At 34.3% G+C, this 18,706-nt stretch overlaps 1 protein-coding gene across 2 annotated transcripts in view; it reads left to right on the top strand.

The window, feature by feature from the left end:
- Positions 1-16,074, top strand: part of smyd2a (SET and MYND domain containing 2a) — a 28,892-nt gene extending 12,818 nt beyond the window's left edge. The window contains exons 3-11 of one of the 2 annotated variants that reach the window (XM_087288986.1): positions 8,663-8,723; positions 9,076-9,200; positions 11,031-11,098; positions 11,173-11,275; positions 11,563-11,673; positions 12,462-12,585; positions 14,643-14,817; positions 15,089-15,197; positions 15,345-16,074. In XM_087288986.1, the coding sequence (XP_087145112.1) occupies positions 8,663-8,723; positions 9,076-9,200; positions 11,031-11,098; positions 11,173-11,275; positions 11,563-11,673; positions 12,462-12,585; positions 14,643-14,817; positions 15,089-15,197; positions 15,345-15,428 (960 nt within the window). In that variant the 3' untranslated portion in view covers positions 15,429-16,074. 2 annotated transcript variants of the gene reach the window in all.
- Positions 16,075-18,706: the final 2,632 nt, after the last annotated feature.

Here is an 18,706-nt window from a genome sequence, read left to right as displayed (position 1 = left end):
TAATCGTTTTGAATAATCGTGATTACAATTATGACCAAAATAATCGTGATTATGATTTTTCCTAAAATCGAGCAGCCCTATTACAAACTATTATTAAACAGCTAATTAGTAGTGGTTTTAGTTAATGGTTTGTTAATACCGTAAAATTGTGACCTAAAGTGTCTCCAATGTTTTTGTTCAGAGTAAAACAAAACAAAACAAAACATTAGATTAGATTAGTGCTATATATTTTCTTTGACTTGTGCAATTAATGCTTAAATTGAGAAATTTGCAAGTCAGTGTAGGGGTTCAAATGTAATTTTGGCATTATCTTCCCCTAATTAATGTTATACTTTGTGTGATTAAAAGCTGCGTAATGTTTTATGGATGCTAATAGCAATAGCAATCCAGAAGCCTAATTCGGCATCAGTTTAACAGCCTTCTCAGAGAGAAAGACTACATTTATACCCTATCATACCACACTGAAGTGATCGCTTGGAGAAACTGAACTATTTTGTGTTGTGTCAGTTTAGTGGCTAATTCATATGAGTTCAGTCGTACAAAAATGTACTATTTTAAAAAGGAGGCGTGGCACCCAACCACACCCCTAAACCCAACTGCCATTGGTAAAAATCGTACTAAATCTTACGAATTTATAAAAATTTGTCACAATGTGTGGAACCACATATCTTTGTAAGCAGATTTTTCTCTGTAATGAGCATAAATAAAAAGAAAGCTCATGCACAAGCACTTGAATCACATTCTGAAGTTGGCTGCGACTCAGTATGTGACGCCTGATATTGATGCGCTGTTGAAAGCTAAAAGATGCCAGTTATCAGCGGTCAAATAAACTATGCAACCTCACTTAAAGTGCTACATGAGACACCCTGACATATTTCTGTGATCTGTTTAACAGTTCTGTGAATCACTGAGGCATTGTGTGTTTGTGTTCTTTTTCTCTAGAAATTTTAAATAAAGTTGGTGTGATCAATAATGATGTTGTGTCTACTATTTTGAACACACTGTGCTCAGGCTCCAGAGTTGTGTTTCATGTTGATCATATTAAAACAAAGAAAACAATTTGAATTTGTTGTTTTTTAAGTTACATATACCATGATTTTACCAGTTTGGCCCATTTATGAATAGATTTTACTCCATGTGGCCCCTGAGATAAAATGAGTTTGACACCCCTGTTTTAAAGCCTTAGACAGCTTTATTATATCCAGGGGAATAATTTAAAGGGATTGTTGGTTTCCATATCTATTTCTATATATTTCTATATTCTGAGGACATACCTGAAAAAGTGAGGAAAATGTTCCTTTGTGGTCTGCTGCTCCAAGGCTGTGGAATAAACAGCTCAAGTGGTTCCAAACCTTTTGTTCTGTTTTTTTTTTTTGTTTGTTTGTTTCTGTTCAAAACTAAAGAACATATTTTCCACTAAATATTATATTTTTAAGAAAGCTGAAAACCTGTAACCAATGACTTCTCTAGTAAAAACAAATGCCATGGAAGTCAATGGATTCCAGCTTTCTTTTTCAGAAAGAAAACTCAAACAGGCTTGGAACAATTGGAGGACGAATGAATAATTATAGAATACTCTGTTTTGAACTATCCCTTAAAAGTGTTCCAAACAGTCCCAGAGTCCCTAGTAAAAACTCAAACTCAAACAAGCTTGGAACAATTGGAGGACGAGTGAATAGTTATAGAATACTCTGTTTTGAACTATCCCTTAAAAGTGTTCCAAACAGTCCCAGAAAAAAAGCTTTAAACATTTTTTTTAATTATTGTTTCAAGTGATGTTTGTTTTTGGCATTTTAAAATACAAAATAATAGTACTTCTTGTTCAGACTACTTATTTTAAATTAGCGGAAACCACACAGTTCTTGAGGGACAGTTATTAGGGACAACTTAATAGTTTTTTTTAAATCAAATTAAGATTGTTAAAAACATTAAGGCTGTTTTACTCCCTGACCCAATGATAGCCATTTTTGGCTGGTCAGATTTTCTTGAGACTCTACACCGAAATGTTACCTGTTCAGTATGGCATGATCATAGCTAAAAAAGTTTTTTGTTGTTGGAATAAAAATGTTAAGCCTCTGTTTTTTGACTGGCTTCTCGGTCTCGCCTCCACTTTACATTTGGAAAGAATTAGATATACCACCTCTGGGAACTCTGCGAAAATTGATAAAATGTGGGATCCAGTTTTTTTTTTCCCTAAAAGACCATACAAGCTAATAATAGTGTTGTTTAATTTCTGAAGATTTGTACGTTTTTTTTTTTTTGTTTGTTTTTTTTCTGTACATCCACTGCTGTTTTTTTGTAGGTCATATGTTGTGTATGCTGCCATTTTCTCCTGTTTCATGCTTTATTTTACATTTTGCACAGATTATTGTTTCATGATGGGTTAGTTTTCTGTTCTTTGTTTTTCTGTCTGCAAAAATTATAATAAAAAAAAAAACCTTAAGTTAAATTATTTGGTTTGTGTTGCATTTTTTACAGTGCACCTTAATTGTTGTTTCAGTTTATCGCAATTTTTCAACTACTACACCTCATTTCTGTCAGTTACCAAGGCAGAAATGTCCACACAAGCACATGTATTTGCAAAATTACACTTTTTTTTTTCTAAGCGGTTTTACTGTTTGTCACATTTTCCAAAACTCTGGAATCTATAGTTTTTGCCTCATGACGTCAGTTGGTTGTGCTGTTTTCTCCTTTCTGATTGGCTCACACCAAATGCTGATGTCACAAATGAGGCAAATTTGGCACATTCACAGCAAACACATTGTATATTTCTGCATATTGCATATTTCTCATTGTATATTCGCCCACAAGACTGTAATCCACCTCTGTTCCCACGTTTGCATTGATTTGTGTGCTGTTAACTCGTGCTAATAATTAATTCCCCATTTGGTTGTGAAGACTGCATAAAAGTGTTGTTATCGCCACTGGTTGGTTCAGCGTGCCCTTATCATGCATCACAGTGCGTTTTTGCATTTTTATTAAATGTTATTTATATTTTAGCGTCATTTTATTGAACCAAAACAATTTTTTTTAGCTTATCGTTAATGAAGACAATACTGACGAATGTCAATTTCAAGGCTTCTTTGAATGCACAATTATTTAACAGTTAATGACATTTTGCTTACTAGCCCACTTGTACATAGTTGGACATTTACAGATTACAGAAATAACTCCATTGTATTAATTACAGTACATTTGAGAGTCTGCTATAGTGCTAGATCTTAAAATGTTTTTTGGCTGTGGAGCCGTGTTGAAGAGGCGGCTCTGTGGCTGGTCTGCTGCACTGATATAGTTTTAGCCACTCTACTCATCAGTACTTCAGATCAGACAGTATGAGACTGCCGTCACATTTCTCTTCTTACAATTATGGCAATTCTGTTAGGAGGTATGTCTTCATACCACACATCTCCACATGAAAGTATTTTATATTTATTATTTTTTGTTGAATACATTTATAATATTTGTTACTGAGGGGACAGTTCAAAGATTGTATGTTTTTAAAAGTATGATAAATGCTGGAATTATTTGATCAAAATACAGTGATAACACTAATAGTGATATTTTTTAAACGATTTATTTACTCATTTGTTTATTTATGCATGGAATAATTTTTTTAAGAACTTTATTTAAGTACAAATAGGGATTTTTTTTTTTACCTTAACATGATGCTGCTCCCCAGCAATCCTTTTTAATTATCCAATTTATGAAAACAGTTGTGTATTAATTACAGTACAGTGTATCTTTACTGGCATACTGTAGTGTAGTAAGAGACTGTTTGAAAATTCTCAGTTTCTCTAGATATCTCAATTTATTAGCTGTCATGGGTTTGAATAAGATGCTAATTTATTTTAGGTTTAATGATATTACTTTTTTAAAGGTTATGTACATTTAAAGTCAGAATTATTATCCCCCTTTTGATTCTTTTTTTTTTTCTTTTTTTAATATTTCCAAATTATGTTTAACAGAGCAAGAAAATTTTCACAGTATGTCTGATATTTTTTCTTCTGGAGAAAGTCTTGTTTGTTTTATTTCGGCTAGAATAAAAGCAGTTTTTAATTTTTTAAAAAACAATTTTGGGACAAAATTATTAGCCCATTTAAGCTTTTTTTTCCGATAGTCTACAGAACAAACCATTGTTATACAGTAACTTGCCTAATTACCATAACCTACCTAATTCACCTTATTAACCTATTTAAGCCTTTAAATGACACTTTAAGCTGTATAGAAATGTCTTGAAAAATATCAAGTAAAATATTATTTACTGTCATCATGACAAAGATGAAATAAATCAGTTTTTAGAAATAGGTTTCTAAAACTATTATGCTTAGAAATGTGCTGAAACAATCTTTCCTCTATTAAACAGAAATTGGGGAAAAAATAAACAGGGGTGCTAATAAGTCAGGGGGGGTTATAATTCTGACTTCAACTGTATGTGTTTGTCTCTTTGTGTATTCTTGTTTATGTGGTTTATGAGGGCACAAATTTGTGTAATGAAATGAATATGATGTTAGTATGAATGTTAAGATGGTTTATAAGGACATGTCTTGTGTCCTTGGAATTCAAAACAAAATCTCGTATCCTTGTAACCCTATGAAGGACATTGTTAGTATTGGATTCTTGCTAAAAAAAAAAAAAAAGTGATTGCTGACCCCAAAATTTTTATTTTACAATATGGAAGATTATTTAAAGAAGAATAAAAAATAAAATATCTATACTTAGTAATATATGAATTTCTTCTTTAGCTGTTTGTTGTAATTTTGATTCATGTGCCTAAATGTCTGCGCACAAGATTATTGGAACTAGCAGACTGCAAAGACCACACAGATCTCTGCTGTCTTCAAAATCCAACCCAAACAAAGACTTTCAGAAGACTGGCTGTTACACAAATGATGGATTTAAATGTGTCTTGTTGCTTCCCCCATCTCTGTATGTTGCTTGTGAAGACATCGTTTATTAGATTTCAGACACATTAGTTACATCCGAAACCAGTCGCTTGTTCACTATTTCACTAATCGCTATGTAGTGTATGACAGTTGAGTTGATTAACAAAGTAATTAAAATGGGTGAGCAAATGGGTTATATGCAAAGCGGGTGTTTTTCAGCAACCGATAAACTTTTGGTGAAAGGTTAATGTGACTATTTTCAATTTCATTAGATTCCTTTTACAGTATTGATAATGTAATTTAATTAAAATATGATCTGTAAATAGACTGAAGCAATTATTTAGTTGTTCAAGTGTAGAACAAGACAAAAGACTTTATCTAGCCACCAGCTAGCTCTCTACAACTCTCACAGCGCCTGGCTGCGCCTGGTCAGTACCTGGATGGGAGACCACATGGTTGCTAGGTTGCTGCCAGAAGTGGTGTTAGTGAGGCCAGCAGGGGGTGCCCAAACTGCGGTCTGTGTAGGTCCTACTGCCCCTTTATAGTGATAGGGACTCTATACTGCTCAGTAAGTGCGGTCTTTCAGATGTTAAACCGAGGTCCCGACTCTCTGGTCGTTAAAAATCCGAGGATGTCCTTCGAAAAAGAATAACATCTGCCCACTGGCCTCTGTCTATCATGGCCTCCTAACCCTCCCCATATCCTAATTGGCTTCATCACTCTGTCTCTTTTCCACCAATCAGCTGGTGTGTGGTGTGCGGTCTGGTGCAAAATGGCTGCTGTCGCGTCATCCAGGTGGATGCTGCACACTGGTGGTGGATGAGGAGACTCCTCCCTATTGTGTAAAGCGCTTTGAGTGCCTAAAAAAGCGCTATATAAATATAAGGAATTATTATTATTATTATTTAAACGCAAGCGTCATCAGGAGCAGGCAAGCACAGAATCTCCATTGAAAAAACTGTAAAATAAATGTTCATCTTTCAATAACAAGGTGCAAAAAATTTGAATTATATGTTGTGCTTCTTGTCCACTCTGTGATCCAAAGATGGCAATTTTATAATTGTATGACAGTTCACTGGAATCGCTGAAAAATTAAGGGCCCTATCATACACCCGGCGCAGTGTGGCGCAAGGCATGGCGCAGTAGTCTTTTGGTAGTTTCAGCTTGGCGCAAGAGTCGTTTTGAGGCGTTGCGCTACGCTGTTCAAATAGCAAATGCATTAGCGCTCACTTTTGCGCCCATGGGTGTTCTGGTCTAAAAAGGAAGGTGTTCTGAGGCGGACCGCTGGCGCGTCGCTATTTTGAGAATCTATAATAGATTTTTAATTAGACCAAAACTAACCCGGTCTAAACTCCGGCGCAGAGTTGCGCCTCGCTTTTGCACTGCTTAATAGGCACAAGAGAGCAATAGGCAAATATCTTTACATATGAAAAAATGTAAATATTAAGGATATATATAGGATATAATAAGAATAGATATAGGATATAAATATAAAGGATTCAAATATTACAAAACATATTATTTTCTAGCCTACATAAATATGAAAAACCCCTGCTTTTATGTCTTCTTCATCTCGGGAGGCTTTTTCAGTTTATTCATAACAATTTGCTTTTGTATAATGTTATTATTATTAGCAGTATTATTTATTATATCCATATTTATATTTGTTTTATTAAAAACAAGCTTAGATTTGCCCACCTGTCAATTTTTAGACCATATGGGGCACAGCATGTGTTTTAGGATATAACTCAGGTTTATGAGCCCATTTTGCTATTATTATTCATTTATTCGTTTGCTGGAAATAAGAACTGAATTTAGAAATTTCAAACGAATTTTTGAAACAAATATTTGCGCTTAACAAACAAAAGTATTTATTTATAGACTAATTGATGTCTGTGCGTAAAGGTTTCCCCATCCAAGAGCGAAAATAAAAGTGATCCATAATCTCTCATTCTAACGCAGTAGATGCTCTGTTTAACAATTTTCTGTTAAAAAAACTGTTAACTGTTAACTGTTTGCTTGTGAAATGCTCATTTTTTCCACTTAGACTTACTTTGCGTCCTGTAAATAGCGAATGCGCTCTTGGCGCGAGGCAGCTGGCTCTTAAAGGGAATGGGAGATAAGACTCTAATTGGTTTATTCTCAAAACACACCTATAACTCATTAAGAAAATAAACTCAACCCTTTTAGAACATGCGCCGCGGCGCAAGGCAGATTTCCCGTCCTTAAATTAGCAAAAACGCGTCCTGACATGCCCTGAAAGCGTTTGCGCCCTGCGTTTTGCGCTCTGCGCATGGACCGTCAAAATAGAGCCCTAAAAGTCCTTTTACATATAGCCCGTTCAATCAGTGAAGTAAATAATGTGAGTCAGTCTGTTGTGGATAACATAGTCAACAAGTATTCTTAACATAGTATTTCCTTTTTGGAGTTATGACACTGTTCTTAGTAACATATTGTTTGAGAACAAAAACAACTGTTTGTAACACTTGAAATCAGAGGGAACTGGGTAAAAAAGTAGTGAACAAATGTAGGAAATGAAGTTGTTCACTCAAGTTTCAGACAGCTCTATAAATTGAACATCGGTATTCAGAAGCAGTCTGGGGAAATTCAGATCATTGTGCTGCACCTGTTACGTTGTGCAGATGATTAACCTTCACAGGTGTGAAAACACATGGCTTTCCATTTTTGGACACACTGATGCAAAGGTCACCAATTGTAATATTCATCTTTTTTTCCCCCCAACCTCATACATAAAGCCTCTAATCAACCAGTATATGGCTAGTGTGGCAAGTGGAGGTTTGAAATGGATTCTGTGGTTGGAATAAGATACATTTACCTTTTTATATAAATACATAAACAAGTTGTACTAGGCGGACTCAAGGATATTTACTGAAAGAAGCAGCACCCAATCACCAATATTGTAGCTGTTATTTATCTTGGCCTTTTTGTATTGCATGAATTTCAACCTTTACTAGCAGATTAATGGTACACAGCATTTGACAATAGTAGACAAAACAATTAACATAATCCAAGTAAACAACCCAATATAAATGGGAATCATATTAAGACAATACGGTATTAAGCCTCAATTAAAAATTAAAAAGCTTCTATATAAAATCAAAGTGATGTTGTATGATCAAATATGTAGCTTTTCAATAGCTGATACAGTTACTAGACCAAACTGTAGTTCTTTGCGCTCAAGTTTTTCTAGCCCACATTAACTGTTCAAATTTACTATGTGGGTGTTTTTTATTTTCAGACTGTTTTTTTATTATACGATATTTTGATATTTATGAGGAAAAAAAATATATATATATATATTTTTTTTTTCATTTTTAGAGTTTTATTTTTCATTTAATTTCATTTAGAGAAACTGGATTTATTTAGTTCTTACCCATTTGATTGTGTAAAATGATTTGATGATCAACTTTAGTGTGTATTTGTGAAATTATGCTGTTAAATAATTTTTTTAATACAACATTTCAGAGTCAGCATGGTGTAGCTTCTAATATATTGTAAGTTTAGATATCGCTGCAGCATTTTCAATGCACATATGGTGCCACCATGTGTTTTCATGGATGTTTTTTTTTCCTGAATGCGTCAGCTCTTTCTCTGACTCACTCATTCGACACATGGCGCTTTGTGTCACACAGCAAGCGCCATTAGACAGTTGGCTGGAAAACTGTTACATCTTATCAAACACAAAAACAAGGTTTTGTTTGGCATGTTTGACACTTTGCAAGTTCTAACTTCTCTAACACCATTTTCTTGTTTTCCAGAAGCACCAAACAGAAAGGACGCCTTCAGAGAGAGTGCTGACGCTTCGAGAATTAGAAGCACGTAAGTGTCTAGATGATTTCTGAGTGAGGCAAACACTGTCTTTATAAGATTTAAACAAATTCAAAGGCTGTTTATTTTGTTTAAAAGGGTTTGAAGTTGACTATCCACACCTGTTTTTTGGCCCTTACCATTTGTCTCAGATATTTGACGCCTGGAGGAGAACTTTAGTCTTGAAAGTTCTAACTAGTGGAGCCAAAATGTCAGACATTGTACGTTTTGATGAAAAGAGAGCTGTTACTGCTATTAGCTTGAAATTCAATTATATTTTATTATGCTGTCTGTTGTGATCATGCGAGATTGGAACCTTTATGAAGATGAAATGCTAATTGCATTTATGGTACACTTTTGACAGATCTGGACAAGCTGGATAATGAGAAGAATGAGATGAACGATACAGACATTGCTGCGCTACACCACTTTTACTCTCGACATCTCGATTTTCCTGATAATGCAGCACTTACTGAACTTATCGCTCAGGTAAAGTCAGCTGTAATTTTTCCTTTATTTAACTTTACAGAGAATGACTCTCAATTATCTGTTTTTGTTTTGTTATTTTGTATTTTGAAAGCCACAAAGGGTGAGTAAGTGACATTGTAGTCATTTCTTGGTCAACTGTCCAAGGATTATTTTATATTTTATTTATTTAGAAATACAGTTTTAAGCAAAGCGACTTACAAATGAGGATAAAATAAGTGTGAGAGAAGAAGAAATACATAAATGACAACAATAAATGACAACTCACTACAGAGGTTCCCAAAAATTGGTCATGGCGTACAAGGGCTCTGAATATTTTGCATGACTCTCAATGGTTTTACACACCTGATTTAGATAAGCAGCTCGATAAAAACCTAATCATCACATTTGCATAGAAGTTACATATCACACAAATTAATATCCTTTGAATTGAAAACAATTTGAGCTGGAATGATGGCAGAATATCCTGTGATGTCCACTCTGCAGGGCACTTATGGTCGAATGGATCAAACCTACAAAATGTGCAGAGCGTCGTTACTTTAAGACCAGAATCTGTGACTACGTTTACATGGTCACTAATAATTTGATTTTAATGCGATTAAGAAAATAATCTGATTAAGAGAATACCATAGTCTAAACAGGGATTTTTGATTAATTTAATTAGATTAAGGTCATAATTGAATTGAAGAGAAATCGAATTAAGACGTGGAGTATGCCCATTTTAGTCACATTATTGAAGTGCATTACAGTCATGTAAACACCTTAATCGAATTATTACTGTCGTGTAGGATTTTCGAGGCATTTTGCAACAGAATAGTCCACACACACACACACACACGCGGCTGTTTGATACTTTTTGCACATACACAGTCGATATTATTAACCCAGTCAGTGCAGACCACAGACACCTGCATCATGAAATGCGGAGGTTTTTTTCTTCCATTCAGCATGCGCTATGAACTCTTTCAGCAGTTCATAGTTGCATCCGATTCCAATATCTCGTTTGTCATGAAGGGCATGCATGAAGTGTTTGTGAATAAATGTAAAAGTGCCAAACTGCAGTTAAAGTCGACAAATTAAAAATGAAACACCCGAAATTACCTAAAACTCCAGAGGAAATGTAGATAGCACTATGAACCAATGACGATAATCTAATTATGTGCTATAACATGTAAAACGGGATCATGAAAAGAATATTCAAAAAGCATCTCATGTAAACACCTTAATCATATTTTTGTCTTAATTAGATTAAGGCAAATAATTTGATAACTGATGTCCATGTAAACGTAGTCAGTGTCTCATTACCTCAGTTTCCTCCAGAGGAAGTAAAATTACTTTTAGCAGGTCACATATTGTTTTTCTCAGTGCTTTAAATGTTGTCATGCCTTTTAATAACCTATGAAACAGAGTTGGCAAACAAAACAAAAAAAAGATTTAAATAATTGCTTTATGACAATTGAAGCTGAATTAATGATTTAGGAGACGGAGACTGTCAAAAATAGACATAGTGGGAGTCTTTCATTTAATATTTTCAAGGGAAAATGTCCGTGAATACACAAACCAAGATTATTTTTAGTGATGACTTGATATAGTTTGTTATTACTCAGAACTGTTTCATTGAAGGGTTTGTTTTTGAAAAATATTAGGAGGTTAATATTGACAAAATACACGGCAGTTCTACAATCAACTGTATAATTTCCGACATCTTTCAGATTGCAAACAAACCCAATTATATATTGCAGAATTGACCTTGATGATTTTTTTTTATGTGTGGCATGCTTTTAAACACCAGGAGAAGCACTGTAATATAATTCTTCCCTCTCTTCACCACAGGTGAACTGTAATGGCTTCACCATTGAAGATGAAGAGCTGTCTCATTTGGGATCTGCTTTATTTCCAGAGTAGGTCTCGCATATTAAAGCATTGGCATGGTTTGTTAAATACATGCTGTTAATTGAGTGTTGTTGTGTGGTAGCGTTGCTCTGATGAATCACAGCTGTAGCCCAAATGTGATTGTGACGTATAAGGGTACAGTGGCAGAAGTGAGAGCCGTGCAGGAGATCAACCCTGAAGAGGAGGTAAGAAGGAAACCAAAACAAAACGCATACAATGTATTGCTTGATGTAGTGTGAAATTTGCTCAAAAGCTACCAACCAGATCTTATTTGATTCGTTACAGGGTCACGTTCAAGCAGACTATGTTGCTTAGTATCAAGCTGTGCAATTATTTAGTCAATTTGTAATGTAGAAGTTGCATAACATTATCTGGCATAGCCAGAGAGTTTTCTAACACCTTTTTGCATAATCTAGTTGCTAATATCATTGTTGAATATTGTGTGACAATTCTTTTTGTTTCTCTTGAATAGATCTTCAACAGTTATATTGACCTCCTATATCCAACAGAAGATAGAATTGAACGACTGAAAGACTCTTACTTCTTTAATTGTGACTGTAAAGAATGCACCTCAAAATCAAAGGTTAGTCTCGTTCTGTCTATATAATGCATTGTACCATTTCATTCACCTGTTATTTTTCTTGAGTTAAAGGATGCAGATAAACTTTAAACTTTTAAACTTTATGCACGGGTTGACATTAAATCCTGCCTGTGTTTTCGAATAGATTAAAGCTTCAAAATGGAACTCTAAATACATCTCTGTTTGTGCCTTTTGTCAAGTATAATTATAATTTAGCCTATATTTCATCCAAAATACAACTCGGAAGCAAACTAGGTTACTATGTTGGCTTAAAGATATCCCACTGAAAGCTCAAATAAACCTTTCCACCACTTCAGGTGAAAATATTGTTTACACTGCATCTACTCAACTTGTAAAAGGTATAAAGAGTTCAGATACAAAAAACGGAGTCATTATATAATCATTACTATAGATGACCCTTCCAAATATGGTCAAAACAAGTTTTTTTTCATTCTAGGGGTAATTTCTGTGATTATAAATGAGCATAAAATTGTGCAGAAATATTAAACTTAACCAAGCCACATATTGTACCTGCTATGTAGATGTCAGATAACAATTAAACATATTGAATCAGTGCACTCAACGGCACCTTTTAAATCTAAAATGTTCTTCACAGTTTTATTGATATAAAAAAAAGAAAAAAAATGGGATAGAGCTCATCATTTTAATCACAGTAGAAAAAAAGCGTAACATTTATTACTGTTCTGACCAAAAAAAGCATGTGCTGAATAAAGAAGTAAAAGTTGATGTTTGTGCAATGCCTTTTCTCTCCTTTTTTTCCTTTTTTGTAGGATGAAGCCAAAATGGAGATCCGTCAGAAGCTCAGCACACCTCCAGAGGAAGAGGAAATCAAACAGATGGTGATATACGCAAGAAATGTCATTGAGGAGTTCAGGAGAGCAAAGCACTACAAAAATATCCTTTGCTGGTCTTAGTTAAATTCTGCTCTGTGTCTGTCTGTATAAATGTTTACAGTGCTGTGCTATTGGGCAATTTTTGAGTATGAAGCATCTCAGAGGCAATGGTTTATTTTTAGTCTCTGCTTGATGATTTTCCATTTTAGTGAAAACAACATTCCAAAATTCAAAATATTGGGGAAGAAATTATTTTTTAAGAAACTTATATTTAATTAGGATTGTTTCAGTTGTTCCAAATTTCCACAATATTTTGTCAAAATTATAATAACTATTTCTTGAGCAACAATATACAGTGATAATTCACCCGAAAATATACAGTGCATACTGAAAGTATTCATAGCGCTTCACTTTTTAGACCAGGGCTGCTCAATCCTGTTCCTGGAGATCTACCTTCCTGCAGATTTCGATTGCTACCCATATCAAACACACCTGCCTGTAATTATCAAGTGGTGTTCAGGTCCTAATTCATTGGTTCAGGTGTGTTTGATATGGGTAGCAACTGAAATCTGAAGGAAGGTAGATCTCCAGGAACAGGATTGAGCACCCCTGTTTTAGACATTTTTGTTACAGTCTTATTCTAAAATAGATCAAATTCATTTATTTCCTCAAAATTGGAAAAATTGGAAATTTATTAAAAATAAAAAACCTGAAAAATCACATGTACATAAGTATTCACAGCCTTTGCTCAATACTTTGTTGATGCACCTTTGGGATCAATTACATATGAATATGATGCCACAAGCTTGGAATTTTTGCCCATTCCTTTTTGCAGTACCTCTCAAGCTCTATCAGGTTGGATAGGAAGCGACAGTGTATAGCCATTTTCAGATCTATCCAGAGATGTTCAATAGGATTTATGTCTGGGCTTTGGCTGGGCCACTCAAGGACATTCACCGAGTTGTCGTGGAGCCGCTCCATTGATATTTTGGCAGTGTGTTCTGGGTCATTGTCCTAATAGAAGATGAACCTTTGTCCCAATCTGAGGTCATGAGCACTCTGAACTAGGTTTTCGTTCAGGATGTCTTTGTACATTGCTGCATTCATTTTTCCTTCTATACTGACGAGTCTTCCTGTTTCTGCTGCTGAAAAACATCCCCACAGCACAATGCTGCATATTAGCCTGGTGATGAGCGGTGCCTGGTTTTCTCCAAACGTAACAACTGGCATTCACTCCAGAGTTTGTTTCTTATGGTCTGAGAGTCCTTCAGATGCCTTTTGACAAAGTCCAGTTGGGGACTGGCTTCTGTCTGGCCACTCCACTATGAAGTTCTGATTTGTGGATTGCTGCACAGATGGTTGTCCTATAAGGTTCTCCTCTCTCCACAGAAGAACGCTGAAGCTCAGACAGAGTGATCATCGGGTTATTGATCACCTCCCAGACTAAGGCTCTTCTCCCTGAATCACTAAGCTTAGATTGGCGTCCAGCTCTAGGAAGAGTCCTGATAGTTCCAAACATCTTCCACTTACGAATGATGGAGGCCACTGTGCTCTTTGGACCTTTTAGAGCAGCAGAAATGTTTCTGTAACCTTCCACAGCCTTGTGCCTCGAGACAGTCCTGTTTTGGAGGTCTACAGACAATTTGTTTGTCTTTCTTAAAAAAAATATTTTTTTCAAATTGTCATTAATGGGGTATTGTGTGTAGAATTTTGAGAAAATAAATTAATTTAATCTATTTTGGAATAAGGCTGTAACATAAAACAATATGGAAAAGTGAATAGATATGAATACTTTCTGGATGCACTGTAAATATCTTTTTTGTGAGACTCAAACAAGTTGTGACTAGTGAAGGGTGGCTGAACAATGTAAGAATATTTTTTTATTGGGTTAACCATAATGCACTTTTTAAAATTGCATTTAAAGAGGTTATTTTACACTGTGATAAAATGATAAAGTATTGTTTAACAAACCAATGCAGCTGTGTTGAGCGTTGTAGACCTACTGAGATACAATTGACTGAGGCGAGACATGATTATGACAGATTTGGTCATGATTATTAGTTTTGATTAAACCTTAAAGTTGTGGTTTTGACGTAAAGTTCCTTGACCTCCAAGCACCCCCCAGTGAATTGTTGGAAATCTGTGAATTAAGCATGGAGAAAATGGGTGCAATCTTCGCCGAAACCAACGTATACATGCTGCACATGATGTATCAGGCAATGGGTGTCTGTCTCTATATGCAGGATTGGGACGGAGCGATGAAATACGGTGAAAAAATTATCCATCCCTACAGGTAACGTGGTATCCAGGACATTTACACTCAATGTACATTTTTAAAGATAGCATAGTTATTTCTCATTCATTTACTCACTTTCAGGTTGTTTGAAACATTAATGATTTAATGAACCAAAGAAGATATTGACAAAAATACAATCGAAGTCAATGGGTTTACATTTTTAATTTTTTGTGTGTGTGTCCAACTAAATAGAAAGATGCTGATTCAATCATGTACGCATTTTCTCTTTAATTTACAGTATATGTTACTTTTATCTATATCTTTCCAGTGTGCACTACCCTCCATACTCCCTGAATGTGGCTTCAATGTACCTGAAACTGGGACGACTGTATCTAGGACTTGAAAAGAGGACTCAAGGAGTTAAAGCTTTAAAGAAGGTAATGTGTTGGTAGTGCTAATTGCAAAACAATATGAAAATATTAGACGTGGGCGTTCTTTTGAAACCTAAGAGAAAAAACAAACAAAAAACAGGTGCTGTAAATATTTTTTGGTGCATAAACTTGTTGTGTCTGAATTTATCACAGGCTCTCGCAATCATGGACATTGCCCACGGAAAAGACCACCCTTACATCGATGAAATCAAGAAGGAAATGGAAGAGCAGACATAATGGGAGGAACTTGCATCAAATGCTGGCATGTGTCTTACATCTCTCATAATGGGAATATAAAAAAAGTGATGTCAAAAATTGTGTTTTCCCAAGAAGTCATCTAAGCGAATTGTAGGTTTGTAAATAGATGGCCTGAGTATGGGATGTTTTGTCGCTATTTTTGTCTGCACTTTGAGCAAATGTGCTGAACTGTTTTGTGTGAAGAAGGGCTAAGATTTAAAGAATCATATCATATATGGCAGGTTTTTAAAAGGATACCTTTTTGCCCTCTCATGTAGCAGCAACATTATTCAATAGCTAACGAATGTAAGTTATTTACTTCTCAATAAGGCGAAAGATTCAGATCACTGGTTCTGTTTTACTTGTCTGTTTGCATGGTTATTGTTTTTGGCGCTGATCAAAGTAGATCATGGATACTGTTAAGATATTGGACTTCCAGTCAATCAGCGTGTTTTATAGTGTTACTTTTGTTCATTAAATGTTTCTTGTTTGTTTAGTATTGTGCAACTTTGACAAGTAGCATGGGCAAAAAAGGGGAGGAATTAAAAATAAATAAATAAATGGTGCAGACTGCCACATGCAAAAATTTATGAAATTTATGAAATTTAATGTTATAACACTAAAGTAATAAATCCCTCAAAACAAACACTGACTTTATGTATTATATTTTGTCGACTATAATTCGATTCAATTCATGTTAATCTATGTCTCTACATCTGTATTTCTATAGCGCTTCTAGTAAATTGCAACTGTGTCAGTCCAGTTTTCAGTGTTAAAGTTCAGTTCAGTGTGGTTTAATTTTCACTGCTGGAAGTCCAAACACTGAAGAGCAAATCCATCGATGCGCAGCTCCACAAGTCTCAAACCAAGCAAGCCTGTGGTAACAGTGGCAAGGAACCAACTTCACCAATTGATGAAGGTGAAGGAAAAGAAAACCTTGAGAGAAACCAGGCTCAGGTGAGCATTTCTCCTCTGAGCAAAGTTCTTGTGCAGAGCTGTCACTAGGTCTTTTAGGAATCAGTCTCATGCTCTCCACTGCTCCATGACCGCCTCAGCATCTGCTCTGATATGGCCTGGTCCAAGATTATGGGTACCTTGGCATCCATCATCTCTTCACAGTTCTTAGATCACATCAATGGGGCTGCTATACTGTACTTGGCGACTACTACAAATTTCCTTTTTTTTTTCTGATGAACAATTTATAGGAATGTTTGACTAAAATGTTTATTTTTTTTATATATATATAAAACTTCATTGGTCAGAATTTACCATGTGAGGAAGACGACCGAAAATATACTTTATCTGATACCTGTAAACAGGTATTATATCGCCAGGTGGCAGGCACAAAATTCATGACAAAAATACCATATATATATATATATATATATATATATATATATATATATATATATTGTATTTTACACACACATCTATCTATCTATCTATCTATCTATCTATCTATCTATCTATCTATCTACATATATATATATATATATATATGTATATATGTATATGTATATATATATGTATATGTATATATATATGTATATATATATGTATATATATATGTATATATATATGTATATGTATATATATATGTATATGTATATATATATATGTATATGTATATATATATGTATATGTATATATATATATATATATATATGTATATATATATATGTATATATATGTATATATATATATATATATGTATATGTGTGTGTGTGTGTGTGTGTGTGTATATAATGCTGCAAAATGCTGTTAATTAACTGTACTCTATATTAACTGTAAATTACTTATCTACTAAAAAAGAGATACGGTTATTTTATTTTTGGTTTTATCAAAACTGAAAAGGCTGATTAAATAAAAGATAAATTAACAAAATGTATTGTTTCATTAGTATTTTAATTTAATATGTGTATTTATAATGTAATGTTTATATATTTATACATTATACTTCAAAAATATCCTATGGAAAAAAATTAATTACATAAACGAACACTGTCTAATAATTCTAAAAAATCTAAATCAGATCCTAAAGACAGCGGAAATTCTAATAATTTAAGTCATAATGCCCTAAAGGATTTTAAAATCCTATAGGACAAAGTGAAAATCCTAGAAGAAAAGTTCTGAATGTACATTAGAATTTCGAAATCATTTAGGACAAAGTGAAAATCCTGTAAGAAAAATGCTTAATGTCCATTAAAATTTTAGGAATCCATTAAGATCCCATATAGGATCCTAAAGGATAAACTGAAATTCCAATAGGATTTTTGACAAGGGAATCATCATTTTAAGAAAGCACAAATCCAATGTTTTAACCAGAGAAGATTTAAAGAATCTATATCTGGAGTAAATTCTTTTGACAAATCATTTAGCTTTAATAAAACTTTTGATTCTCTCATTTCGGGAGGGAAAGCAAAAAACGCTATCAAATGCTACCTAAATGAAAAAAAATAATTTCACTCAAACCCAGACCTAATAAATCCAGAGAAATGGGGAATTTTCAAGTGGTCTCTTTAATTGAGACATGCAATTGCATCCTTTTTCTTAAATTGTTTCACTGAATACATCTAGTGTCTTCAAATCGTCATCATCTGCTATTGTTTTTGTCATAAGTCTTTGCATAAGCTGTGCTGCATCCTGGCAGTAGCCATGGTGATGCAACCTGGCTCTGAAACCATCTGTTATGACCCGGAGCACGTGTTTGGCGGGGACCTGTGGAAGAAGTGTGATGCCATTCGCCTCCCCACAGATCACTGCATTCAGGAGCACAACCAGATAACCATTCAGAAGAGCGGAACAGCTATTGATTATAGATCATTATTACAAATCTGAGGCATTCACTGTAATCAACAATTTGCTCAAAGACACTGCAGGCATAAAACCTTTTTATGAGCCGTTTAATATTAAGATTATGATTTAGGCATTTCGTAAAGTGTTTGAGTTGTTGATTTGTTTGTTTATTTGTTGATATTTCTTTAGTTTTTTTTTTTTTAAACAAAAACATCCAAAATACATTTTTACGCCTTTCATCGTTTAAAGGCTGCTTTCTTAATGCATTATTATTATTTAACTATTTGTTTATTAATGATTTACTTTTCTTAACAAAACAAAACTTTTATTCTGGCAGATTTTATGGCTGTTTTATATGGAACTGTCCTTATTTACATAATTTGATCAAAATTTCCTGTAAAAAAAGCAATTTTCAGATATTAGTGCTCGAGTTCTATAATTGACATATTTGCCCATTGTTTATTTGGGGAAATGCATAATTT

The sequence above is a fragment of the Danio rerio genome, chromosome 17 (genome assembly GCF_052040795.2).
Source record: "Danio rerio strain M-AB ecotype USA chromosome 17, GRCz13ab, whole genome shotgun sequence".
In the NCBI taxonomy this organism is placed as follows: domain Eukaryota; kingdom Metazoa; phylum Chordata; class Actinopteri; order Cypriniformes; family Danionidae; genus Danio; species Danio rerio.
This window is presented reverse-complemented; position numbering and strand designations above follow the sequence as displayed.